At 39.5% G+C, this 27,565-nt stretch overlaps 2 protein-coding genes across 3 annotated transcripts; both read left to right on the forward strand.

Moving 5' to 3' along the window:
• The first annotated feature begins 1,349 nt into the window (after window positions 1-1,349).
• On the forward strand, window positions 1,350-14,969 carry LOC118822225 (cytochrome P450 2B4-like). Its single transcript, XM_036591164.1, has 9 exons — window positions 1,350-1,574; window positions 3,669-3,828; window positions 4,032-4,184; window positions 5,159-5,319; window positions 6,982-7,155; window positions 8,156-8,297; window positions 8,556-8,740; window positions 10,176-10,317; window positions 12,413-14,969. The coding sequence occupies exons 1-9, from the start codon at window positions 1,380-1,382 to the stop codon at window positions 12,601-12,603; spliced, it is 1,503 nt and encodes a 500-aa protein (XP_036447057.1). The 5' UTR covers window positions 1,350-1,379; the 3' UTR covers window positions 12,604-14,969.
• Window positions 14,970-16,498: 1,529 nt separating this feature from the next.
• Window positions 16,499-27,474, forward strand: LOC118822227 (cytochrome P450 2B4-like). 2 transcript variants are annotated; one of them, XM_036591167.1, is made up of 10 exons: window positions 16,499-16,706; window positions 17,016-17,323; window positions 19,282-19,441; window positions 19,628-19,780; window positions 20,627-20,787; window positions 21,205-21,378; window positions 22,720-22,861; window positions 23,724-23,908; window positions 24,291-24,432; window positions 26,999-27,189. In XM_036591167.1, exons 2-10 carry the CDS (start codon window positions 17,129-17,131, stop codon window positions 27,187-27,189), a joined length of 1,503 nt encoding a protein of 500 aa, XP_036447060.1. In that variant the 5' UTR covers window positions 16,499-16,706; window positions 17,016-17,128. The 2 variants fall into 2 exon arrangements, with proteins under 2 accessions (XP_036447060.1, XP_036447059.1); XM_036591166.1 differs by lacking the exon at window positions 16,499-16,706 and having other exon boundaries at window positions 17,129-17,323; window positions 26,999-27,474.
• Window positions 27,475-27,565: the final 91 nt, after the last annotated feature.

The raw sequence follows: 27,565 nt of genomic DNA on the forward strand, positions 1-27,565 counted from the left end.
TCTTAGCCCTCTGGTTTGTGCGTTCGCGTCTAGGGGTAGGGTGTCCCAATTGTTGTTGAGATAGAGAGGTAGGGCAAAGTGTTAGTGCTACATGGCCCTCCAATTGAGGTTTTTCAGAGGCTCACTCCAAACGGAGTGTTATGAGAAAAAAAGAAAAACCGGCAAGATGGCTGAACGAGAGACCAAAGAAACCCACAAATGTCAGAATTTTCTCTCTGTTAAATATTACGATAACCATTGTATTATCTTCATTGTATTATCTTTTCAATGTATAATGGTCGTTTTCTTCATAACAAGCATAATAAAATCGTTAAAAGTATGCTAATTTCTTGGTAGCTAGCTAGCCAATTTTCCCGTTCCACATGAAATAATCCAGCAGTATTGACGCTTGAAGTGCCAGAATGTAACTGCTGCACCATTTAAGGTAGAATGGGAAAATTCAAACAAGAACCTGGTGAATATCTGACTTCAGCTTCATATCACCAAAGAATCAGCAGAGGGTGAAAATAAATAATGGTCTTATACCCCCTCTTTGGAAGCATATGATGCCCTAAATGTAACTAAAGCCCTGCGATGAGGTTGCTGAACTTTTCCCTCCTCTGCTATCACTGACGGGCTGGGTCGCCTAGAGAGCACCACTAGTAGCCTGTTAATGATGCGATGTTGAAGGTCCCATTTCATAGGGCAACATTTCAACCACTGCCCTTTGTAACTCTATTCCAAGGGGTTAGGGTGACACTCGAAAATAAGAGATAGGGGTAAAAAGAAGAAATGGGATTGGGCCTAAATGCATCACCTTTGGCTTTATTCTAAAACTAGCACTGTCGCTATCACTGTTACTAATATTTACATATGGTATTCTTTTAATCAAAATAAACTTGGTTAGATTTTAATGTTAATGTGTACACTTAACACTTCAAATGTCAGACTTAAATTCTGCATCTACAAAAGGAAAGCAAGCAACGAAGGAAGCCATGCTCTTTTACCCAATTTTATACTGTGTGCAGACACACTATGTGACACAAAGGTGAAATTCTGGACTAATACAGGTTGCAGGTCACTCAAATTTGGTTTGTTCCATTTTTGCAATAGTGCTGATGCTGACATGAGATTGTAAGATCAGAGTGTAATCTCTTTGAGCACATCTGACCTAATTGCCATAAAATCGATTGTAAAGTTAAGGTAAGCTATTGAACTTTGTCTGCAGTTCTGTACTGTTTCTGACCACTGAACAGGTTACATTAACATCTCCTGGAAACACCCATCATGATGGAAGCTTACACGAGTGACTATCACGTGATCAAAATAAACACCCTCCCTTCTCCTGTTTTTGGTGTATAAAGCTGTGAGTATCTGTTCTCTCCTGCACTTCTCTCAGAATGGAGTCTGTGCTGAGATATTTGGACTGGACGTCAGTGGGCTTGGCCCTGCTGGGTGGTCTGCTTTCTCGGCTTTTGCTAGAGATCTTCAGGTTGAACTCCTCCAGGAGCCGCAACCCTCCCGGACCCAAACCGTTGCCCTTTGTGGGGAATGTGCCAGAGATCATAAAGGCTCCAATGGCCTTCACCAGATTGGTCAGTTCTTTTTTGTTTTTATTAGTAAGATAGCGTGTAGTACTGTAGCAACAATATAGTTTGAAAGTCTTCCAAGCCTCAAACGTCTGTGTTTATGCTAAACCTAATGTGTGAAAGTGAAAATGAACCACAGTGAGCTTGGTGTTGTTAGAATCAATGGCTGCTTAAATATGATCTTCAAGTGCATGTCTATTAAAAATGTAGACATTTAAATAACACAAACAGTTAAATTCCCAACAAAAATAAAACTTTGCTAACTTGGCGCTGATGAGCGCAACAACGCAGGACACAATGCACGAATTATGGGCAACTGTGGTACGGCTGTTGGTGTTTCAGGGCTCTATGATGATAGACTATTTTGAAACCCATTGTGGTGTCTGTAAGAAGTGCATTGGTAGATTTTCATATTAAGACATCTTATAACTTATAAACAAGGGGTGGCTGGTCTTCGTTTTCTCTGACTGATAAAAGACACAGGGTCACTGATCTATAGTACCTTCTAGTTAAAACTTTATTTCATCCTTACATGAAGCCTAGTCTTACCCTCAGACACTCCACTCCAAGCAGGATTTTTTCAGTTCCATTCTGATAGGCTATCTACACCTGGGTGTGAATGAACTTGTGTGTAGTGGGCTGCATCCATCTGCTAGGAAACAAACTTTTGCAAACAGTTGCCCATTCTGAGCTTTTCAGAGGAATAAATAGTTTCTGCCTGGTACAAAAGTTTTTGAAGTTCACCACTTCAAGAGTTCACCAGTTCAAGAGTTTTCTTTGAAGCATTGAAGGGAGATATCCTTGCGTGATTGCTGACTCATACTAATTAGTTTCTAGCAGTCATTTAATGAATGAATTGATTAGTAGACTACAATTAATGAATTGTAGCCAGCCACAGCAGTCAATCATGCAACCGTTACCTAATTCTTTGAACTTGCAAGCATCTGTAATTTAACAGTTTGTTTCGTAGGTCCTTGTCATGCTGAACAGTTGATTCTGGCTGGTACAAAAATCAACACAAGATTACTGTATCTTTGAGATTGAGCTCTCAGTAAGATGTGAGACATTATTATTTTTTTTTTTTATGTTGTGAGGCAGCTTCACTCATGTTCAGCAGGCAGAAGATTCTTCACATTGATGAGCAATTAGCTTTTGTGCTCATCCATTCAAAGGGAGGAAACCAGCATGAACCCACTCCAGCATAATCTCATGAATGCATATATGTTTGCAGTCACAAATTGCAGTAAAAATGCCTGAAACCATATAACACACCCTATGTAAAAATGTGGATTTGTTTGCTTGGTAGATGGATAACTGGCTAACAGGCTAATCCAGTAATATTCAGAGTTAGGCTGTAAGTTGAAATATTTACTGAAGAAGGCATTGTAAAAAATACAAATTAAAGAATGTTTTAATTATAGAAGCCCTAAAAGGCCAACGATTCAAATGTTTTATTTACTTCTTTTTACCATGATCATGAGTTAATTATTAAGTTCATTTTCTTGATATCTTGAGTTACTTCTGTCATCATCTCAAGATAAGAACTGTCATTCTTACCAAGAAAATTGAACAATTTTGAACTAACTGAACTTACAATATCCCAATGAGAAAGTATTAAATGTTTTCTTTCATGTAAAGCACCACTCTTCCAGGATTTGGTTTTCTGTGGTCATCTCTGCAACCTAACATGTTTAATGTAGAATTCTTTACTTTGAAAACAGCCTTTGTTTATCCAATTACTACTGCCAAAATAATGCTGATTTTCTCTATGGGATTTGCAGTGTTATGTTTGTGCCGAGATAGCAGTGGTGTACATTTACTTTCTCCCACTGGGTTTAATAATACTTGTGTCAGTTCTGTCTTATATTTTAAGCTTTAGTTTGTTGTCTTAGAGCAGGGAAATCACTGAACTGTGTGTGAATTCACTACTCATGTGCTGAAGTCTTCAGCTGATCATTGACAATATTAAGATTTGCATTCTAAATCGACCAGTGAACAAACTTGAAACCAGGCCTCTTCATCAATGTCAAATATCAAAATATGGTGTCTGTAAAACTATTGCATCCTACACTTTCCCATTAAGCTTTCACTTTTCTTCAGATGCCGAAATATGGGGAAATTTCTACCTTGTACCTGGGCAGGCAGCCAGTCATCATGTTGAATACCCTGCAGATAGTGAAGGAAACTTTTGTTCAGAATGGGCCTGTGTATTCTGGAAGGCCGGTTGAGCCAATGATAGACTGGATTACCAACGGGTATGGTCAGTAACATAAGAATCATGAACTTCTCTGCTTTATTCTCAGCATTGCTATTTTATCTGTAGAGTGAGATACATCCTTTAATAGATAACTAAAAATCCTACCTTTTCCCTTTGTCTCTTATATTCGCTTCTGTTTTCTTTCTTTTTTCTATACCTCTTTTTTATATCTCTTTTTTTACTCCACCTCTGTCTACCTCTATCAGGCATCCTGATGGCCGCATATGGTCATTCTTGGAAACAGCAGCGCCGCTTTGCTCTGCACACGCTGCGCAACTTTGGTCTGGGGAAGAAAACCGTGGAGGAGCGTGTGGCCGAAGAGGCTCAATACCTCATAAAAGAGATGCTCAAGCAGGAAGGTAGACACACCTGCATTTACTAACCTTTTGAAAGCATCAGTGTAGATGTTAGAGTGGGTACTCAAATTAACCCTCATGGCAGGGGTGGCACCACACCTCCAAAAGTAGTGGGGCAAAACTTATTGATTATCCCTGAAGAACATCAGGCTGTTTTCATACCCAGTTCATTTTCTAAAGTCTGCATCAGTTTTGCAGGGAAGCAGGTGCTCCTTGCCATCACAAAAACAGAAAAAATACAGATGATTATCATCTATGTGGATTTTAGATTGGTTGGAATATAACCAAATGTATGCTCAGTGATGCATGAGTCAAAACGCATCTGTGCTATCATTTTATTGCCTTAATTGACAGCAGCTCAGGCTGCAAGAATGATAATGTTTGTAAAGAGTTAATGGTTAAGCAGGCAGATTGTGCAGAGACTACTGAGGAAAACATGCTCTGGTGTTAAATTCTCTCATGAATTTACCCAGTTCAGTTGTTTGGTGCAGTAATGAATACAGTGTTCACATACTAAAACAGCCCAAACGCAAAAGTCTGCACCAACCAAGGTAGGTCTAAAAGTGACCTTTGTTTAGTGATAACAGTAAGAAATATTCAAACTCACATAGTGTAGTAACATATACTGTGACTCATTGTGTTGATTGGTGTATCACAGCAAAAACTTTTTACTGGATTATTGAGCTGCATCTCCTCTCAGTGAACATGAACCCATTAAGGCTTTACTGATTGGCAAATATCCATCCTATTCCCAGCTGAAAGGAACATTCTGATTAGTTTTGCCACTGAGATTTAGTCTCTGTGCTGGTCAACACTTTGTGCAGTTTGGGGAAAGCAGAGGGTTTTTTTTCATGTAAGCATCTTGAACTCAGACCGAAAGCGGTGGGTTATTATTTATTATTTATTAATAAATAATAGTAATTGTAATTATTATTTTTCCTCCATCAAGTTCTTTGTCCTGCCATTTTGTTTTGAAGGGAAGGCTTTTCATCCGATCCACCCTATTATGAACGCAGTCTCAAACATCATCTGCTCTGTTGTCTTTGGGGACCGCTTTGAGTATGACAACAAGCGCTTTGCTAAGCTGCTGGAAATTCTGAATGAAAACATTCGGCTTATTGGATCAACTCCAGGATGGGTAACAACCAGCTAGATGTTCCCTGATGATTATTGATGCTCAGAGTCAAGACCTACACTATACTGCCAAAAGTATTCACTCACCCATCCAAATCATTGAATTCAGGTGTTCCAATCACTTCTATGGCCACAGGTGTATAAAACCAAGCACCTAGGCCTGCAGACTGCTTCTACAAACTTCTACAAACATTTGTGAAAGAATGGGTCGCTCTCAGGAGCTGAGGGAATTCCAGCGTGGTACTGTGATAGGATGCCACATGTGCAACAAGTCCAGTCATGAAATTTCCTCGCTACTAAATATTCCACGGTCAACTGTCAGTGGTATTAGAACAAAGTGGAAGCGAATGGGAATGACAGCAACTCAGCCATGAAGTGGTCGGCCACATAAAATGACAGAGCAGGGTCAGCGGATGCTGAGGCGCATAGTGTACAGAGGTCGCCAACTTTCTGCAGAGTCAATCGCTACAGACTTCCAAACTTCATGTGGCCTTCAGATTAGCTCAAGAACAGCATAGAGAACTTCATGGAATGGGTTTCCATGGCCGAGCAGCTGCATCCAAGCCTTACATCACCAAGCGCAATGCAAAGCGCCAAATGCAGTGGTGCAAAGCACCGCCACTGGACTCTAGAGCAGTGGAGACGTGTTCTCTGGAGTGACCAATCACGCTTCTCCGTCTGCCAATCCGATGGACGAGTCTGGGTTTGGCAGTTGCCAGGAGAACGGTACTTGTCTGACTGCATTGTGCCAAGGGTAAAGTTTGGTGGAGGGGGATTATGGTGTGGGGTTGTTTTTCAGGAGTTGGGCTCGGCCCCTTAGTTCCAGTGAAAGGAACTCTTAATGCTTCAGCACCAAGAGATTTTTAGAATTTCATGCTCCCAACTTTGTGGGAACAGTTTGGGGAGTTTGGCCCCTTCCTGTTCCAACATGACTGCGCACCAGTGCACAAAGCAAGGTCCATAAAGACATGGATGAGCGAGTTTGGTGTGGAAGAACTTGACTGCCCTGCACAGAGTCCTGACCTCAACCCGATATAACCCCTTTGGGATGAATTAGAGCGGAGACTGCGAGCCAGGCCTTCTCGTCCAACATCAATGTCTGACCTCACAAATGCGCTTCTGGAAGAATGTTCAAAAATTCCCATAAACACACTCCTAAACCTTGTGGAAAGTCTTCCCAGAAGAGTTGAAGCTGTTAAATCTGCAAAGGATGGGCCAGCATCATATTAAACCCTATGGATTAAGAATGGGATGTCACTCAAGTTCATATGTGTGTGAAGGCAGACGAGCGAATACTTTTGGCAATATAGTGTATCATTAGTTAGGTTTCTAGAGCAAAGAAAATTATATTAATCTAGATTACTGTATAAATTACAGATATTTTGAAATTCTTCTGTGGTAATTTCCAGGTTAAGTTTATACCTAGAACAAAATGATTTTTAATGGACAATATCCACTGAAAATTTGATTTAATCCTTTACTACCCTTGTACAGGCAACCAGTTCTCTTTAGTAAATATACCTTAAGAGATGCTAATTTAGCCTCAGCTCAACATTTGACTTTTTTTATAAGTAGCTCCTACTGTGAAAATAAAGTTCCTAAATATAAAGAATCTTCAAAAATGTAATCGTTTTTAATGACACCACTGAACATTCTTCTTCTTCAGATCTTCAACCTGTTCCCCTTCATAAAGCACTTCCCAGGGCCACACCAGAAGGTGTGGCAGAATGCCAACTCCTTAAAAGAGTTCATCCATGAGGCTGTGGAGGAGCACAGGAAGTCTCTGGACCCAGAACACCTTAGAGACTTCATTGATGCCTACCTCATGGAGATGACCAAGGTGAGAGGTCAAATAGCAAAAGAAACCTTTCAGTTCAGCAGCAGAGACCACTGTGAGAGGAAGGACCCTAATTTTTATTAAACTTATTTGTCTCATCCATTATTTATCAACAGTGTTATAAAAGACATTACATTGTCTAGTGCTGCGACCCCCTGCACTGCAAAAAGTGAAACAAAGTGTACCAGATTAAAGTAAACAATAGTCATTGCCTGAATGAATAATTGTAGAAACGTGCATTTGTAAGCATCCCCCAAGGGGTAAACAGTAGATAGCATAGTGTTTTTTTAAGTACTTTCTACAGTAGTGCTACAGACACAGGAATTAGAAAAGTTCCTTTTAGCTGCCAGAGAAAAAACACACAAAATACCTCTTCAGGTTTCAGAACACATGTGCTGTCAGAATTGTTTTCTATACAAAATATCAATTTTGGAAACAGGTTTTCAGAGCTGGTTGTTGAAGTTTAAGAACTGGCTTTCTTGCGCTGCGTGAGGAGTATCAGAGTGTAGGGGTGTTGTTTTAGAGTCTGTGTGTTATTATGTGTAATATGTGTTATTATAATGTTTTATAGAGTCTGCAGTCTGCTAATTTAGACCCAGCTAGACAGCTTACTAAGGTCATGACATAGCAGTGGATTATAGCTTGTCAGAATTAGGAAACAAATCCACAGAAAACATGGATTAGCAGGAGTAGGGTAGAAAATGTGTGTAGTAATTGCAAGAACTGGCTGCAAAAAAAATTCACAAGATGTGGGCAAGTGGAGTAAAATTTTTATTTGCCACAATGCACATCACTATGCACATCATTTTTATTTATTTTTTTTTCTAATGTCCTGTACCAAAGACAAGAGTTGTTAGAAGTAGAAATTTTCAAGGTGCAAACACAACGGAGTTGTAGAGGTTACCCCCTACAGCCTGTAATGAATCAATCATTCTATCAGCCTACAGTCTTATTTGGTAGCTAATGTGTTACACACAAACACATCTCTTCTTGTTCTGGGCAGCAAGTGTCAAAAGAAGACTCTACATTCCATGAGGATAACATGATCATGTCCACTGCTGACCTTTTCCTCGCTGGGACGGACACTACAGCCACCACTCTCAGATGGGGCCTCATTTACATGATGGACCACCCTGATGTGCAAGGTACAGAACAGTAAAGGCTAAGTTTCATCAACAATATGGTGATAGCAACATTCCTTCTGTCATGCCGTGGTCAAATGCAGTTTGATGCAACTGCATAGACATAATTATGTAATGTAGAATGTATAACAAAGAAGCAATAATATTTCTAGATCTTAAAAGTTGAATGGAACTAGTTAATAAAACAGTTAGTAAAACTGTCATTATTGAGTTATGTGCATAATTTTGTTCTCTTTGTTCCTCCGCTTGACCACATGTCAGAGCGCTGTCATGAGGAGATCATACGAGTGTTGGGTTTTGACCGTTCTCCTTGCATGAATGACCGCACACAGCTACCATACACTTACGCCACTATCCACGAGATCCAGCGCTGCTCGGACATCGTCCCCAATGCCATACACGAAACCACCCAGCCAACACAGCTCCGGGGATACAACCTCCCCAAGGTAATGGAGGGATAGAGGAATGGCTACTTTTTGTGGCCCTAAAAAGATGATAATTCAAAAGTAATGGAAAGTAATGTAGAATGTAGATGTTACTTTAATGTAGAAAATGTTTAATTAGGTTATGGTTACATTTTTGAAAAGATTATCTGTAATAATATAACAGGAATTTATTACAGGAGGTTACACACTTTCAAGGCTTATTGGGTGTGAAATTGACAAAGACTGACCAAACTTTTTGCCATGAGATGAATGTATTTCTTTGCATGCTTGCCTGAAATAGGACTAAGGTTAGATTACTTTTGGCATCCCAAAACTCTCGGAGACAGGCATTTTACAGATAAGGTCACAACCTACATCGCAATCTTTGATAAATAACATTGGCAAAGATGGACACTCTTTTAGCTCTCGTCAATGAGTAAAAGCCAGACCGATATCTACTCTGGTTCAGCTTCTTGCTCGGACACTCTGTCTTTTTCTCTTCCTCGAACAGCATCTTCTTCTGTCTCTTTACAGCCTTGTATTACATCCATGCTGGAAATACCAAGCTACTTCTTTTTATAGCTAGCTGAATTGTTGGTGTGTTACATGGTATCATAAAGCTATAGCAGGCTTTCTGAGCCTGGAGTGGCAATGACAAGGGATGCCACTCTTCCTGTTATAAGTCAGTGTACCATCAAAATGATTTCAAAGCAGTTTCTTAAGGTAAAATTGGTAACACTGTCTATGAATGTCACGTTTGTAAGCATTTATAAACACATTTATAACATGTTATAATGCCTTCATACGGCATTATAAACATGATTATAAACATTTATAAAAATTAATTACACTTTATAGCCATGTTTATTATACATTATGAATTGTTAATATAATGCATTATAAGTAGTGTTGATAACATGTTATACTGTCAGTGCCAAAGAAGTCAGTCCCAGCTTGGAGAGTGTAAAGTAAAGACAAATACCAAGCTAACGGTGGTGTACATTGACTTTCCCACATTGGGTAAAACACTGATGGCAGCACTAGTTTCAACTCTGACATTTGAAGCCTGTAATGTGCTTTACTGTGTATGTTTTAGTGTTTCAGTAAATCCTTCAGTAAATACTTCAACTTGAAGCCTCACTCTTAACCCTGGAGGAGGCTTTAGTACAGTACGCTTCACTTTACTTAGAGCAGACAAATACAACTTATGAGCTCTTATAATTTGTTATGAACAGTACTTATAATGTATTATGTTAACAATTCATAATGCATAATAAGCATGGCTATAACATGTAATGCATTTTTATAAATATTTATAGACATGTTTATAATGCCTTATGAATGCAACAAAGGTGACATTCATAGAAAGTGTTACCGTAAAATTGTTACATGATGTTACTTTGATAGACTGTTTGATTTATGTGTGGTGTTTTTTCAATTTTTTGTGCCATGACAGGGAACAAAGGTCATGCCCAACCTAACGGCCATCTTGAAGGACAAAAAGCACTGGAAGTACCCGGACACGTTCAACCCAAAGAACTTTCTGGATGAGAAAGGACAGTTCTGCAAAAATGACTTCTTTGTGCCGTTCTCTCTGGGTGAGTCTGATGTGTCTAGAGCAATGCTAATGAGTTACGCACATCACTGCCAAATAACCTTCAACAACACAAGGGTGGGCGATATGGCAAAATATGTATCATCACGATACTTGAAGATATTTTCGCAACATACAGTACATATCACAATATTTAATTTTTCTGAAGTTTAGTAAGTTTGAAGAGACAAAAAGAAACACAAGTGCCACATTTAAAAACTGATTTGAGTACAATTTCTATTCATCATTTCAAATATGGCTCTGCACTAAATCAAAACAAAACAGGCTGATAAAATGTTGTCATACTGCCAAACCTTACTTCAGCATCAGACACAAAGGTTAATGTATGGGTGTAGATATATTAAGGCTTAAAGGTAAAAATGTATCTTGTGTCATGTTCTGGTAGCTTACCATTTTATGGCTGAGCTGTTGCTGCTCCTAGATGCTTCCATTTCAAAATAACAGCATTTACTCTTGACTGGGGCAGAACTAGCAGGGTAGAAATTTGAAACTTACTTGTTGGACTAGTGGCGTCCTATGTTGAAAGTTGCTGAGCTCTTCAGTACCACCCATTCTACTGCCAGTGTTTCTCTATTGAGATTGTATAGTTGTATAGTTGATTATATTCACCTGTTAGCAAAGGTTGTGGCTAAAATAATTAGTCCAAATGAAATTTGTAATATGAATTGATTCAATTGATGGACAAGTTTATATAGAAGATGCAGATCCATACTCAAAAAACCAGAGAGATAAGCAGGGGTCAAAAACAGCAAACAAAAAACAATACAAAGAACCAGACTCAGAACGCAGGTACAAACACAGAGACAGAGGGGATGGGGCAGGTCCAGCAGTGTGGACAGGCTGAGTCAGGCATTGGGAAACAGGGTCTGGAGGATCCATCCTAAAAGCTGGCACTGAAGCAGTTCTGGGAACCAGCACAGGAGAAGCAGTCCTAAAAGCTGGCACTAAAGCAGCAAGGAAAGCCAGCACCAGAACAGAACAGGGAGCAACTGAGAAGCTGGTACCGGAACATGATGGGTAGCTGGCAAAGGGGCTGCACAGGGAACCACCTCAGGAAGAGCAGCAGCTTGGGAAGCTGGCACCAGATCAGAAGCTGCATGTGGTGCCAGCACTGTATCAGGACAGAGAGCTGGCACAGAAGCTACAGGTCAAAAAGCTGGCACAGGAACAGGACAGGGAGCAGCTTGGGAAGCCTGCACTGCATCAGCACAGAGAGCTGGCAGAGGGGTCACAGAGGGAACCATCATAGGATGAGCAGCAGATCGAGAAGCCGGCACTGGATCGGCATAGGGAACCAGAACAGGAGTCACACAGGGAACCAGCATTATTTTTATCTCTTTAATTATCACAAACAAATGGCCAGATGGAAAGTCACCACAAATATTTACAAAAAAAAACAAAAAATTATAAATAAAACAGAATTCATTAAGTGACCATTATTCTAGACAATTCAATACTGCACTATATGTATTTTTTTATTAAAACTGAAAAAAGTATTATAGTCAGGAGAATGAAAACAAGCTGAGCTGTAAAGCCTGAAATAATCATTTAAAAGTCAGAGGCGTCAGGATTTTTCACACCACATCATCACATGCACAGTCTCAAAAAGAGGGTCTGGCTCAATGTTTAGGTCTCAAATGATCTAAAAATCAATACTGTACTTATTAATATACGATGTCAATAGTAAATCATTCACTCACATCCTCAGAAGACACGTCCTTCACCAAAGAGTTCTCTTTGAATTCACTTTGAAAACACTCACAATCATCTGCTTAGGAAAGGAGTCTGAAGCACAAGTCATGTTACAAAATGTTCTTCCACATATTGTGTGCAGTGACACTTTTTTACCAAAGAGGTCTCCAAATCCCCAAAACCTATATAGTGCAGCTTTAATAATTAATATATGACTGATCACTTGTATTTAAGTTGCATGAAAAATACAGTATTCCTTGTTTATACATGGTTACACTACTGGCCATTTTGAAGTGTATTAAACTGACCTGTATGAACCAAAATGAATGCAAAGATTTCATTCAACTGTCGCTGTGTATATTCATCATTGTGTGTGTGTGATGCAGGTCCGAGGGTGTGCCTGGGTGAGACTCTGGCGAGAACTGAGCTCTTCATCTTCTTCACCTCTCTGCTCCAGCGGCTGAAGTTCTCGTGGCCTCCTGGAGCTCCACCCCCAAACATGGATGGCATCATGGGCATTGTCCGCTCTCCGTTCCCCTTCAACACAATCTGCCACAGCAGAGAGACCACTCACTGAATCCTGTTTTGACAAATATCTGACATGTATCGGACATTTCTCAAAACCCTGAAGACTGTTGTTTTACTATAAAAGTAACTCTTTATATTGTGTTTTTTACCGAGCTGTGTATAAGTGTCAGAGTGAAAAGCGTATGATTATGATATGATGATAGTCACTGTAATAAAGCTGCAGTATGTCTATAAAAAGCAAAGTGTTTAGAAGCAGATAGACAGCTCACAGTGAGAGATAGCCAGGCCAAAGTACAGCTCCACTAATCATATTTACTTTGATGCACATAAGTTAAAACAACATAGAATTGTATGGAATTAGTTGTGTTTGCTATACTTTTCTAAAAAAAATATAACATTTATCCCTGTTTGTGGGGTAAGTTGTAAAATTCCATGACGATAACAGGATTATGTCCACTGCTGACCTTTTCTTTGCTGGAACGGATACTATGGCCACCACTCTCAGATGGGGTCTCATTTACATGATGGCCCATTCTGATGTGCAAGATACAGAACAATATGGACCAAGATTAGTCAAAAACATGGAGATGCTCCTTCTGTCAAGATCAAATGGAATTTGATGTGATTGCATAGAAATAATTATGTAACATACAGTGGTGCCACAAAAGTTTGTGAACCCTTTTAGAATTTTCTATATTTCTGCATAAATTTGACCTAAAACTTCATCAGTTTTAGGTCCTAATAGTAGATAAAGGAACCAAATTAAACAAATGAAAAATATTTGACTTGGTTATTTATTTATTGAGGAAAATGATCCAATATTACAGATCTGTGAGTGGCAAAAGTGTGTACACCTTTAGGATTAACAGATAATTTGAAGGTGAAATTAGTGTCAGGTGTTTTCACTCAATGGGACAGCAATCAGGTGTGAGTGACCACCCTGTTTTATTTAAAGAACAGGGATCTCTCACAGTCTGATGTTCACAACACATGCTTGTGGAAGTGTATCATGGCATGAACAAAGGAGATTTCTGAGGACCTCAGAAGAAGAGTTTTTGATGTCCATCAGGCTGAAATAGGTTACAAAACCATCTCTGAAGAGTTTGGACTCCACCAATCCACAGTCAGGCAGATTGTATACAAATGGAGGAAATTCAAGACCATTGTTCTGCTCTCCAGGAGTGGTCAACCAACAAAGATCACACAAAGAGCAAGGCATGTACTAGTTTGGGAGGTCACAAAGGAACCCAGGGTAATTTCTAAGCAACTAAAGGCCTGTCTCACAGTGGCTAATGCTTACGTTCATGAGTCCACCATCAGGAAAACACTAAACAAGCCAGGTTACTGGAACAAGGTTACTGGAACAATCTCAGGGATCTCAGGTTTGGTGAGGGTTGTAAGAAATTGCACCCTAAGTATATCGGTCTATTCCAGATTAGTAAACAAATAAATGAAGTTGCTTACCAGCTTGGCTTGCCTGCTCAGTATCGTATCTCACCCTCTTTTCATGTGTCCCTCCTCAAGCCTGTGTTTCCGGGTCCACTGGACGAGGTGTCGCTCAACATGGCCCCACCTACTCCTTTGGTAGTGGATGGCTCCCCAGTGTATGTCGTTCGTGAGGTGCTGGACTCCAGGAGGCGTGGAGGGGAACTGCAATACCTCATAGATTGGGAGCGATACGGCCCAAAGGAAAAGATATTGGGTGGCAGCCAAGGATGTGCTGGATCTGGCCTTGGTGGCAGATTTCAACAGTCACCATGCAAATAAGCCAGCACTGCGTCCTGGAGGCCATCCCCAGAAGTCACTTTCCAGTTCCTTTCCTGTCTGTTCCTGTACCCATTCTAGTGGTTGTTCCCCCAGTCCTTCACTTTCCCAGCACCGCGACGGCTCAGGGGTTCCTTCGTCCAATACCTCCGCTTGCCCAACTCCTCGGGGAGGGGGTACTGTCACGCTTCCCTCTGTTCCCGCCGTCTCTGCCCCAAAACCTCCAGACTCCATTACCCAGAACCCCACTCCGGATCACTTGACCTCCGATCTCCCTCACATGACTCTACACCAGTCTGCCTCACCTGACTACTGATTACACACACCTGTTCTTTGTTCCATGTGCTTGTTAGTTTAGTATATAAGCCCAGGCTTTAGCTTAGTTTATTTGTGAAGTATTGCCTTTGTTTACAGAGCCTTACCAAGCCTTCTCCTCTGTCTGATTGCTATATTGTGTATGATACTTGCCTGTTTGTTTATCAACCTCGCCTTTTTGCCTTGCCCTTCCAGTATATAATATTTTGGTTTGACCTATGTTTCTGATTTTGGACATTGCTTTTTGGACTCCCCACATGGTTACTGTTTTCTTGTTTTGGACTGGCTGACCTTGATTTTGGATCCTCCCTTTGTTAATAAACCCATTTTACTTAAGTGTGGTCCGTGATCATCTGTCCGAGCCTGAATTCTGTCCGAGCCTGACAAAAGCGAGCCCGACTACTCCACCGCAAGTATTCTCTTAGTCTAACTTGCAGAAGGATTGAAAAGGGAAGGAGGAGGAGCCCCAAGGCAGCTGGTCACTAAGCTTATAAGGCATTCCTTTGAATCAGCTGCAAGCAGCATGCACCACCGGATCTCTATCAGCATCAGCACCTGTAGAACAAGACAGTGAGAGAATGGAAGAAAGTGAGAAGGTCTCAGTGTTAATCTCATTGTTACTGAGCTCTGCTAAAGCCTGAGTAGACTGATAAATCAATGTGATCAGTTATTAATCTCAGTGTTACTGAGCTCTGCTAAAGCCTGAGTAGACTGATAAATCAACGTGATGATCGGTTATTAATCTCAGTGTTACTGAGCTCTGCTAAAGCCTGAGTAGACTGATAAATCAATGTGATCAGTTATTAATCTCAGTGTTACTGAGCTCTGCTAAAGCCTGAGTAGACTGATAAATCAATGTGATCAGTTATTAATCTCAGTGTTACTGAGCTCTGCTAAAGCCTGAGTAGACTGATAAATCAACGTGATGATCGGTTATTAATCTCAGTGTTACTGAGCTCTGCTAAAGCCTGAGTAGACTGATAAATCAATGTGATCAGTTATTAATCTCAGTGTTACTGAGCTCTGCTAAAGCCTGAGTAGACTGATAAATCAATGTGATCAGTTATTAATCTCAGTGTTACTGAGCTCTGCTAAAGCCTGAGTAGACTGATAAATCAATGTGATCAGTTATTAATCTCAGTGTTACTGAGCTCTGCTAAAGCCTGAGTAGACTGTTAAATTAATGTGATGAGCCAGATATTATTCTCAGTGTTACTAAACGCCATCGGGACTTGTGCATGTGTTTTGTGGCAAGTAACTACTTACTTTATAATCAAATTTGCAAGATCTTCTCATTGGTTATTGCATTTGTTATTATGAAATGAATTGGCTTTGGTCCTGAGAGGGCAGTGGGATGGTAGGAGGTACAGTGGACTGAAACAGGGGCTGAGAGCTAAAATAATATAATATTTAACGAATTTTCTAACTTCATTTAAAGTAACTTTTTTATGAAACAGCAATAGAAGCATAACATGAAGAAAACTGCAAACCTGTACCAGCAAGAAACAGTCTGAATTACTAAAAATTACAACACCAGAGTTTTGTCACGTGTCTTATCAATATGTATTTTAAATGTATTCTGAATATGTTACTTTTTTATCTTTTAATCATAATCATTGATTATTGTTGTGGTTGTACTGCATATGCTGTTCTTATCACTGGTAGCTGAAAGGCTATCCTTTGATACACAATAGTCTCATGCTTGGTTTTATTAACAAATTGAACAGGAACAAACACAGGCTTTGCTGCCTTCTCAATCTAAGCCTTTACAGTCACACAGATCACATGGGACAGTTAGCAGACGTTGGCCTTTGAACTATCCATACTGGCTCCGAGGGATACAGCAGTTACTTGTTCTGCTGCCAGATACCAGCATTGGTTGTTCCTGCTTCACAACTGGGGACAGATTGGATTAGGTTTAGCATTGATCTTACTTTTTAAGGCTCACTGATGACGCTCATCTGGATCATTTTTGGCTTTGAGTGTTCTTTTTCATAATAATAATAATAATAATAATATTTGTTTATAGAGCACTTTTCATGCTGGAGGCAGCTCTAAGTTCTTTACAAACAGGTAATAAATCTTAAAAGCAATCAATGAAATCATATAAGACTGACACAGATTAAATTAAAAAGATAAATACTCAAGAGATGTAGTAATTAATTAAATGCTAAATTAAAATTTAATTCACTCAAATTTTTACTGTAACTCTAGACTTCTTAGTGCTGATTGCTGATATGAGATTGTAAGATCTGAGCATAAACTGTGTGAACACATCTGACCTAAATGCCATAAAAGCAGGAATAAGGTTGTCTGTGCTGTTGAACTTTGTCTGCAGTTCTGTTTTTGACCTCTGAACAGTTAACATCAACTTCTCCCTAGACACACCCATCATGACGGAACCTAACAGGAAAGGCTGGCATGTGATCAAAATAAACACCCTCCCTTCCCTTATAACGCTGTGAGTATCTGTTCTCTCCTGCACTTCTCTCAGAATGGAGTCTGTGCTGAGATATTTGGACTGGACGTCAGTGGGCTTGGCCTTGCTGGGTGGTCTGTTCTCTCTGCTTCTGCTAGAGATCTTCAAGTTGAACTCCTCCAGGAGCCGCTACCCTCCCGGACCCAAACCGCTGCCCTTTGTGGGGAACATGCCAGAGATCATGAAGGACCCAATGGGAAGCATCAGATCGGTCAGTTTTATATGTTTTCTGTTACTCAGATAGTATGTAGTAGTAAGATTGTGACCATGCCTTGCATATGTACTATGCGTTATGAAGTGACCACCAATAATCCTCTAGCAAGTGGAACATATTTGAAACCTGATATGTATTTCATCATTTGTAAGCTCTAAAAACACTGTAATTGCTTTATGATTAATGAGCCAACTGAGCCAACTAAGGCCAGCCCACCATCATTTTTCATCTCCTTTAAATATTTGCACTTGAATGCAGTGAAATGACTACAGCTGATGGACAACACACACATACTTAATGTGCCTGCTGGAAAGAGAACAACTCTTTATAGCAAGAACTGCAGTCTGTACAACTGTCAAACTGCAACATACCAGTTGTGTAAAGAGTATGTTGTTTGAATGTCTCCCGGCTTCAAATGTCCATGTTTAAGCTAAACCTAGAGTGCAAAAGTGAAAATAAATCACTATTTGCTTGTTGGGGTTAAAAAGACTACTTAAATACAATATTCAAATACCCTTCTATACACACACACACACACACACACACACACACACACACACACACACACACACACATTTTCTAAACTGCTTTTCCTTCTGTGTTGATGGGGGATAATGGAGGCTATCCTAGCAGTCATTGGGTGGAAGGCAGGAAACACCCTGGACAGGTCGCCAGTCGATCGCAGGGCAGACACACAGATATACACACTCACACCGAGGGGAAATTTAGTGTGTCCAATTGGCCAGACATGCATGTGTTTGGACTGTGGGAGGAAACCCACACAGACACAGAGAGAACATACAAACTTCACACAGAAAGGAACCTTGTTGCCCGGCCGGGCAACCGAACCCCCTTCTTGCTGTGAGGCAACACCGCTACCCACTGCGCCGCCCTCATTCAAAAAGTCCAAATAGTTACATTCAGATCTTTAGCAATAAAATTTTGCTACATGCACCAATGTTGAAAAATGAGACCAACCACCAATATCCATTGAACATGCTAACTTGGAACCAATGAGAGCCGAATAGAGCAACAGTGGGGGAAACAATGCACACATTATGGGCGACAGTCATACAGCTGTTGGTGCATCAGGGCACTATGATGTTATAATATCTTGAAACCTACAATGATGTCTGAGAGGATCCACATTGGATTTTTTTTATCTAGACATCTTATGTCTTATCTGATAAACAAAGAGAGGCTTGTCTTCTTTTTATCTGATTGATAAAAGACACTGGTTCCACTGGTCTACAGTACCTTCTAACTAAATCCTTCTTTCAGCATCACATGTTGCCTAGACATTGCCAGCCTCAGACATTCCACTCCACACATAAAAAGAGCAACTGATATCTACTGCATGCTAAGTTGGCTATAGCTATCAGCACTTTTTATTTGTGTCATTATCATGAGATAAGAAATGCTGTTTTTCCAGGAAAACTCAGCAGTTTTCTTGAGATCTCAAGACAACAACTTTAAATTCCAAATATCCAGATGAGAAAGTGTTTTATATTTTCTTTCATGCAAAGCACCACTCTTCTATTTTGGTGTTTTTGTCTATGGGCATTTCTGTAACCCAGCACAACCTGTACAGATGGAAAAAAAGCATGAGAAGTTCATAAACATTTATATTTTTTGTCATCTGATGGCAACCATGCTCCATATTATTAATATAACAGTAGGCATATTTAATGTAGAATTTTTCACTTTGTAAGTAGCCTTTTTGCCTGATTACTACTATCAAAATAATGCTAATTTCCTCTATGGGCTTTGCAGTGTTACATTAGCACCGAGATAACAGTGGTGTACATTCACTTTCTCCCACTGTGGGATGCCAGTCCTCTCTTGCATTTGAAGCTTGAAAGGTGTATTGTAGCAGGGAAATCACTGAACTGTGTGTGCATTGTAAGCCAGCCAGTGAACAAACAGATGCAGTAAACCTTTCACTTCCTCTGCAGATGAAGAAATATGGGGAGATGTTTTCCATGTACATGGGCAGGCAGCCAGTAATAGTGTTGAATAGCCTGCAGTTGTTTAAGGAAACTTTTGTTCAGAATGGTGCCGTGTATGCTGGAAGGCCGGCTGAACCAATATTAGACTGGATTACCAATGGGCATGGTAAGTAACACAAGATTTCTTTGCTTTGCTTTTTTAACTGCAGTATGTCTCAGCATTGCTATTTCATCTGTAGGGTGAGATGCATCTTTCAATAGATGACTAACAGTTCTTTTGCCTTTGTGTCTGATATTCACTCCTATTATCCCTCTCTTTCTATCTCACTCTACCTCTCTCTGCCTTTCTCAGGTATCCTAATGGCTGCATATGGTCATTCTTGGAAACAGCAGCGTCGCTTTGCGCTGCACACGCTGCGCAACTTTGGTCTGGGGAAGAAAACGGTAGAGGAACGTGTGGCTGAGGAGGCTCAATACCTCATAAAAGAGATGCTCAAGCAGGAAGGTAGTCACACCTGCATTTACTAACCTTCTGAGTGGATCAGTGCTGATTTGGGGTCAGGTGCGCTAATTAACCCTCACAGCTCTACCTCTTCCTACATTTCGTTTAATTATTTTTCACTTGTAACACATGGAAACAAACAAGAGAAATTCTGTTAAAAGTGTGGATTTTAAGCATTCAATCTATACAACGTTTGAGTTTGTAAGTAGGAGAGGAAAAAAAACATCCTGCACATTTTTGCCATGTTTGTAAGTTTTTGACACTAAAGCAAACAGAAAAAAACTTGATTCTAACTAATTTTAATCTAGTTCATTATGTAATTAAAAATAATTATTAATAATACCTGGTCATATTATTGGATGGTAGAACAACACAAATAATACCTCTCAATAGCTTGCAGCATCACATTTGAGATGCCCCTTTCCAGTTAAACTAAAACTCTTAAGCTTGGGTTTCAGGCTGGGTTCAGGTCTGCTAGCCAATTTATATCAACAAACACCATGAAATGTACATCAAATCTATAGCTGTAGATTTCTAAGGGTGTCTAATGCATTATATTATCATTTGTTGCTATTTGTTTACTGACTTCAATGTTTATAGTCAGGCTACTTACTTAAGAGTGTTTGCTGAATATTTGTTCAAATAACAGTCTCAGAAGTCGATTCTTGTGTGTTCACCACTGTAGCACAGAGATGGTATCTTGCTCATTGATAATGCGACAAGAGCCAAATTTCTGACCCTTGAAAATACAAGTGCTAGTGAAGATATTTTATTGAATTTGATTGTCAGGGTTCTAACGTTCTATTTTTCCCCCCATCAAGTTCATTGTCTTGCCATTTTGCTTTAAAGGGAAGGCTTTTTACCCCATCCACCCAATTATGAACGCAGTCTCCAACATCATCTGCTCCATCGTCTTTGGGGACCGCTTTGAGTATGACAACAAGCGCTTTGCTAAGCTGCTGGAAATTCTGAATGAAAACTTTCAGCTTATTGGATCAACTGCGGGACAGGTAACAACCAACTAGATCTTTCCTGATGATTGCTGATGCTCAGAGTTAAGACTTGTTGTCGATTAGGTTTCTACAGCTAGTAGTCTATGACCCAGGTTGATTTTATGAAATGCAGATGTTTTGAAATCCTTCTGGGCCAAATTCCAGATTAAGCCTACACCTAGACTAAAATGGACAATATCCATTGGCAATTTGATTTAATCCTTGACTACCCTTGGAACCTGTGTTCCAGACAATCAGTGCCCTTTATCTTTAGCGTGAGAGATTCAAATTTAGCTTTAGCAAAACATTCAACATCATTGTAATATTTTTGTTAGTAGCTCCTCATGTGAAAACAAAGTTCTGAGATGTCAAGATGCAAAAATGTACTTGTTTGTAAAGACACTGTGGAACATTCATCTTCTTCTTCTTCTGCAGATCTTCGGCCTGTTCCCCTTCATAAAGCACTTCCCAGGGCCACACCAGAAGGTGTGGCAGAATGCCAATTCCTTAAAAGAATTCATCCATGAGGCTGTGGAGGAGCACAGGAAGTCTCTGGACCCAGAACACCTTCGAGACTTCATTGATACCTACCTTGTGGAGATGACCAAGGTGAGAGGTCAAATAGCAGCAGAAACTGTTGATCATTGTGACAGGAGTAACCCTGGCATGTCTTATTTATTTATTAATTTAACCCTGAACCATCAATTATCAACAGTGTAAGCAAATACATGATATTGTTTAGTGCTGTTGCCCTCTGACTGACTGACTGACTGACCAATACCATTATGGAAACATGCATTTGCAAGTATCCCCCTAGATAAACAGTAGGTAACATACTAACATACTAGGGCTACCATACAAATAATGAAGGAAAGCAGGAGAAAACACTTTTATTGAAAGAAGTTTTGGGTCTTACAAAAGCTCTTCATAATAATGGGTGCAATAACACAGCAGTGAGTACTGCATTTCATTTGAGCTCAGGCTGTGCAGTTTAAGCAGTGTTATTTAGAAATTGTTCACGCTTATAAGTAATAAAGAAGTCATCAAGCACTAGTACATGACAAATACGTGCACCAACATGTAAATTGGAATAGTATTTTAATGTGTTAGTAGATATTTTTAGAAATACCACTTCGCAAAGAAGCTAACGTTTATTAGCTTGGAAGCTACAATGCTAGCACCTTTATGCTAGCAGCTAGTTAACGAGTCAAAGAAAATTATAAAATTATTTAACTTTACACATGATTCTCTGCAACTGTATCAAACTGTAAACATCTGTATGTGTGTATAACCACCGTTATGCTAATAACAGTCCCAGACTCTGCTAATGTAGACCCAGGTTTAGAGCTACACAAGTTCGTGGCATAGCAGTGGATACAACATGTCAGAATTAGTAAACAAATCCACAGGAAACACCGATTAGTAGGAGCAGGATAGAAAATATGTGTAGTTATCACAAAAAGTGGCTGGTAAAAAGTCTAACTGGGACATCCACAAGAGCGGATGGAGTAAAATTTCAGCTTGCCACCCTGCAAACCATGCAAAGTTTCTTTAAATGATGCATCATAGACACTTGCATCATCTTGTGTACAGTGCAGTATTTGATTTGATTGAGACTGAGCGCCAAGAACCCCTGGTGTTTTACATTTATAATTATAGTATCTGTATCTTTACTAGACTGTATCTAATCCAGAGAGACTTCTAGAAGTGCTTTGTTGTCTACTTGGAAAACATGTATTTATGCTAGTGGAAATATACCAGGATGTTTAAGGATATTTTCAGGCTATGGTGTTGCCAGTGGATGTCAGAAGAAAAAAAATTCAAGTTGCAAACATGACAGGGGTGTTGAAATTGTCCAATACAGCCTATAATGAATCATTCAATCAGCCTATGGTCTTGTTTGGTAGCTAATGTGTCACAGACAAACATATCCCTTCTTGTTTCGGGCAGCAAGAGTCAAAAGAAGACTCTACATTCCATGAAGATAACATGATTATGTCCACTGCTGACCTTTTCCTTGCTGGGACAGACACTACAGCCACCACTCTCAGATGGGGCCTCATTTACATGATGGACCACCCTGATGTGCAAGGTATATGATAGCATGGACCAACATTAGCCAGCAATATGCAGATAGCAATGTTCCTTCTGTAATGCCATGATCTAATGCAATTTCATGCGACTGCATAGAAGTAATTATGTAACGTCGAACAAATAACAAATCAGCAATAATATTTCTAGACCTTGAAAGGATAATGAATCTGTAACATCCTGGCCTCCTGCTAGGCCACCCTTGACCACAAGGTGGGAGCAAGGTTGCTGCACCTGATTGATTAGGGCTGACTGGTGTCAGTGGTGAAGCACCCTACTTAAGGAGAGCTCACACACAGCTCACCACTCAGTCTTGAGTTCATGCTGCCACATGCACGTTTCTTACTAAGCTGGTAATCTCTGGTATTGCTTTCTCAATTTCAGCGTGTTTCATTCTGGGTCTCCCCGAGTTAAAACACTGAGTATAAGTATTAAATCCTAACTTGAAAATCCTTTTGTTTATCTTTACTCCCCTGCCAGTGAAGGAAGCAATAAAAGAAAATGATTAAAGGAAGAGTTTAGTTTAGTTTAGCTCCTTTACTTTAGGAATCATTAATATCCTGTTCTAAGTAGCACGCCAATATGCATGTTGGGTTTTCGACCATGAGGTTGGTGGTTCGATCCCCCTTTGACATAGAATTATCTCAGCTTAAGCAGCTTGTCAAGCCCCATACCACTCTGCCTCAGGCCTATGGCTTAACCATTACTGTTCTGGCTTCCCTACCAAAAGACCACTTGTTCTTCACGGTGGGTAAGCCAGCCCCCATATTACAGAATCAGTTAATAAAACAATTAGTTAAGCTGTCATTTTTGAGGTATGTGCATTTTTTTTCCCTGTGTGTGTCCGTTTGACCACATGTCAGAGCGCTGTCATGAGGAGATTGTTCGGGTGTTGGGTTTTGACCGCTCTCCCTGCATGGATGACCGCACACAGCTGCCATACACTTACGCCACTATCCATGAGATCCAGCGCTGCTCATACATTGTCCCTGTCATCTTACATGAAACTACACAGCCAACACAGCTCCGGGGATACAACCTCCCCAAGGTAATGAAGGAATAGAGAAGTGGCTGGTGTGTATATATATATATATATATATATATATATATATATATACACACACATATATATATATATATATATATATATATATATATATATATATATATATATATATATATACACTTTTGATATTTAATTATATGACCCTAAAATATAGTAATCCAAAAGTAGTGGAAAGTGATCAGATTACATTACTGTAATATAGAAATCTTTTGGACTGGGTTACATTTTTGAACAGGTGATAAATAATCTGTAGCATTAATAAGGAATATATTAATAAAATAATCCTTCCATGTGCAGTCCCCAAGAGATTTACTTGACTAATAGATTGGATGATTTATGCCTGGTGTTTTTCTCACCATGGCAGGGAACAAAGGTCCTGTCCAATTGTGTGAGCATCATGACTGACAAAAAGCACTGGAAGCACCCGGACACGTTCAACCCAGAGAACTTTCTGGATGAGAAAGGACAGTTCTGCAAAAATGACTTCTTTGTGCCGTTCTCTCTGGGTGAGTCTGCTGTGTCTACAGCAATGTTAGGGTTACACACATTACTGCCAAATATCCACAAGGGCGGGCGATATGGCAAAAAATGTGACATCACAATATTTGAAGACATTTTCACAATACACAATACACACAATACCCCAATATTTATTTATTTTTCTGACGTTTGATAAGTTGGAACAGACAAAAAACCCTATGTGCCACATTTAAGAAGTGCTATACAAATTTTTTGTATATTTTTTTATGATTTTTCTTCATCCATCTATATATGGCTTCGCATTAAATCAAATTAAACAGGCCAGTAGAATATTATCATATTACCAGCTGTCTGCAGAACTGCTACTCACTGGATGTTTTTTTCTTTATTGCCTCATTCTAACTTTTCTTACCTCTAGAGACAATTTTGTATGAATATTCCAGGAAATCAGCAGTTATAGAAATACTCAAACCAGCCCAATCATGCCATGGTCAAAATCACTGAGATCACATTTTTCCCCCTTCCTGATTGTTGGTGTGAACATTACCTGAAGCTGCTGTCTCGTATCTGCTTGATTTTTCTGCACTGCACTGCTGCCACATGATTGGCAGCATGAATGAGTAGGTGTACAGATGCTCCTAACAAAGTGCTTAGTGAGTGTATATAAAGGCTTAAAGTCAAATGTCTCATCTGTCCTGTTTTGCTAGCCTACTACTTTATGGCTGAGCTGTTGTTGCCCCTAGACGCTTCCATTTCACAATAACAGCACTTACTGTTGACTGGGGCAGATCTAGCAAGCTTACTTGGTGGACTGTTAGCATCCCATGCTGTTGCATGGCAATGTACATGATTATATCACTGTTGTCCAAAGGAAACCTTGTGTCTCCAAAATGATAACTTTACAGCAAATGGAAAAAACGTACTTTACTTTGAATGTAAGGCAATGGAACCAGACTTATTTTTTGGTGTTTCTTTTGGTCCATTTTTCATGAAATTTACATACAATGTAAAGGGCAACAGGTATATTCAAATTATGTCAAAAACTGGAAATCGACAAAAATGGAACACTGCTGTGTCTGATCCATTCAGACCAACGCAACACACACTAACACACCACCACCACGTCAGCGTTACTGCAGTGCTGACAATGATCCACCACCCAAATAGTACCTGCTCTGTGAGGGTCCATGGGGGTCCCGACCACTGAAGCACAGGGTAAAAGGGGGCTAACAACGTGTGCAGAGAAGCAGATGGACTACAGTCTGTAACTGTAGAACTACAAAGTGCACCTATATAGTAAGTGGAGCTGATAAAATGGACAATGAGCGTAAAAACAAGGAGGTGGTCATAATGTTATGCCTGATCAGTGTACATCTTTTAGCAAAGGGTGTTAGAGTGCTAACAAAGTAACACTTGATGCCCAAGACAGCAGTTAAGAGCAACATCGAGTGGAGTAATTAGTCAGTTGATATTACCAGAATTTACCAGAAAAAAAACTTTCAAGAAAATGAATATGGAATAAAATGTCAATCTTAAACAAAATGTGTTCATACAATTTTGTAAAATTGACATATTTTAATTTCTCCAAATAGAAAAAAACAGATACATGCAATTGAAGTTACCACTAATATTTTCAAAACCCTCAAAAATGAAATTAATTTAAATGTAAAATTACACTTGCATGCAAAAATATATGAAAAATACAGTGTTGGATGATGGCAACATCACTGAGCATCTTAAGGCTTCATTTACAGTCAGCCTATGCACATTTGTGTGTGACCTTCTACACTTTGAGTAATCTACTCACATTATTTTGTAAAATTTTAAAAGATTTTTTCTCTCTTTACACTTCACTAAGTGTCATCTTTCTTGACAATTTATTTGCTTCTCTATGTATTTTTTGTTAAAACTGAAAAAAGTATCATTACTGAGTCAAGAGAATGAAAACAAGCTAAAATATTGTGAGAGTGCACTGCTGTGCGTCACCCTTCAAAGCCTGAAATAATCATTTAATCATCAGAGGCGTCGGGTTGGGAGTTTTTCATACTAAATCATACGTCTTTACACATTAACATCATGCAGAGGCTCAAAAAGAAGGTATGATGCTATGCTTAGGTCTCAATGGTCTCAAATGATTTCAAAATCAACATTATACTGATGTAGATAATTCACTCACATCATCAGAAGCCGCGTCCTTCACCAAGTTTTGACTGAATTCTCTTTCAATGCACTCACAGTCAGCAGATTCATCCACTGGGGCAAGGGGTTCGAGGCACAACCAATGCTACAAAATTTTCTTCCACATGTTGCATGGAATTACACATTTCCACCAGAGAGGTCTCCAAATCCCACAAACATACATCTTGCAGCTTTAATAATTAACATGTGACCAGTCACTTGCGTCTAAGCTGTATAAAACATACCGTATTCCTTTTTAAAGATGGTTACATCACTGACATTTTAAAGCTTATTAAACTGACCTGTATGGGCCAACATGAATATAAAAATTGCATTCATCATTCTGTGTGTATATTTATCATTTTGTATATGTGTGTGTGAAGGTTAATGTTCATTATTGTATGTGTGCTGCAGGTCCGAGGGTGTGTCTGGGTGAGACTCTGGCGAGAACAGAGCTCTTCATCTTCTTCACCTCTCTGCTCCAGCGGCTGAAGTTCTCGTGGCCTCCTGGAGCTCCACCCCCAAACATGGATGGCATCTTGGGCATCGTCCGCTCTCCGTTCCCCTTCAATACAATCTGCCTCAGCAGAGAGACCACTCACTGAATCCTGTTCAGCCTTTACACCATAAATACACAATTGGAGAACTGGACACAACCTAACAGAGGAAAATTCAACAAATTTAACTTCTCATCACTTTCTAATAGTATGGTAGCAACAACATCTGTAAATTTTGACAGATATCTGATGGACATTTCTCAAGATTTACCCTGAAGACAGTTATTGTACTATAAAGTAACTTTTTATATTGTTTTGTTTCAGATGAGCAGCGTATATGATTAAGATGTAATGATCACTGTAATAAATCTGCAATATGCAAAAAGAAAATAACTGCTGGAAATTTATTCATATACTAATACTCAGGACACATGAATTTTTTTAAAAAGTGTCATTTTAAGGTAAAATATAGGCCTTCATAATT

This window comes from Colossoma macropomum, unplaced genomic scaffold (genome assembly GCF_904425465.1).
Source record: "Colossoma macropomum unplaced genomic scaffold, Colossoma_macropomum, whole genome shotgun sequence".
Lineage (NCBI taxonomy): Eukaryota > Metazoa > Chordata > Actinopteri > Characiformes > Serrasalmidae > Colossoma > Colossoma macropomum.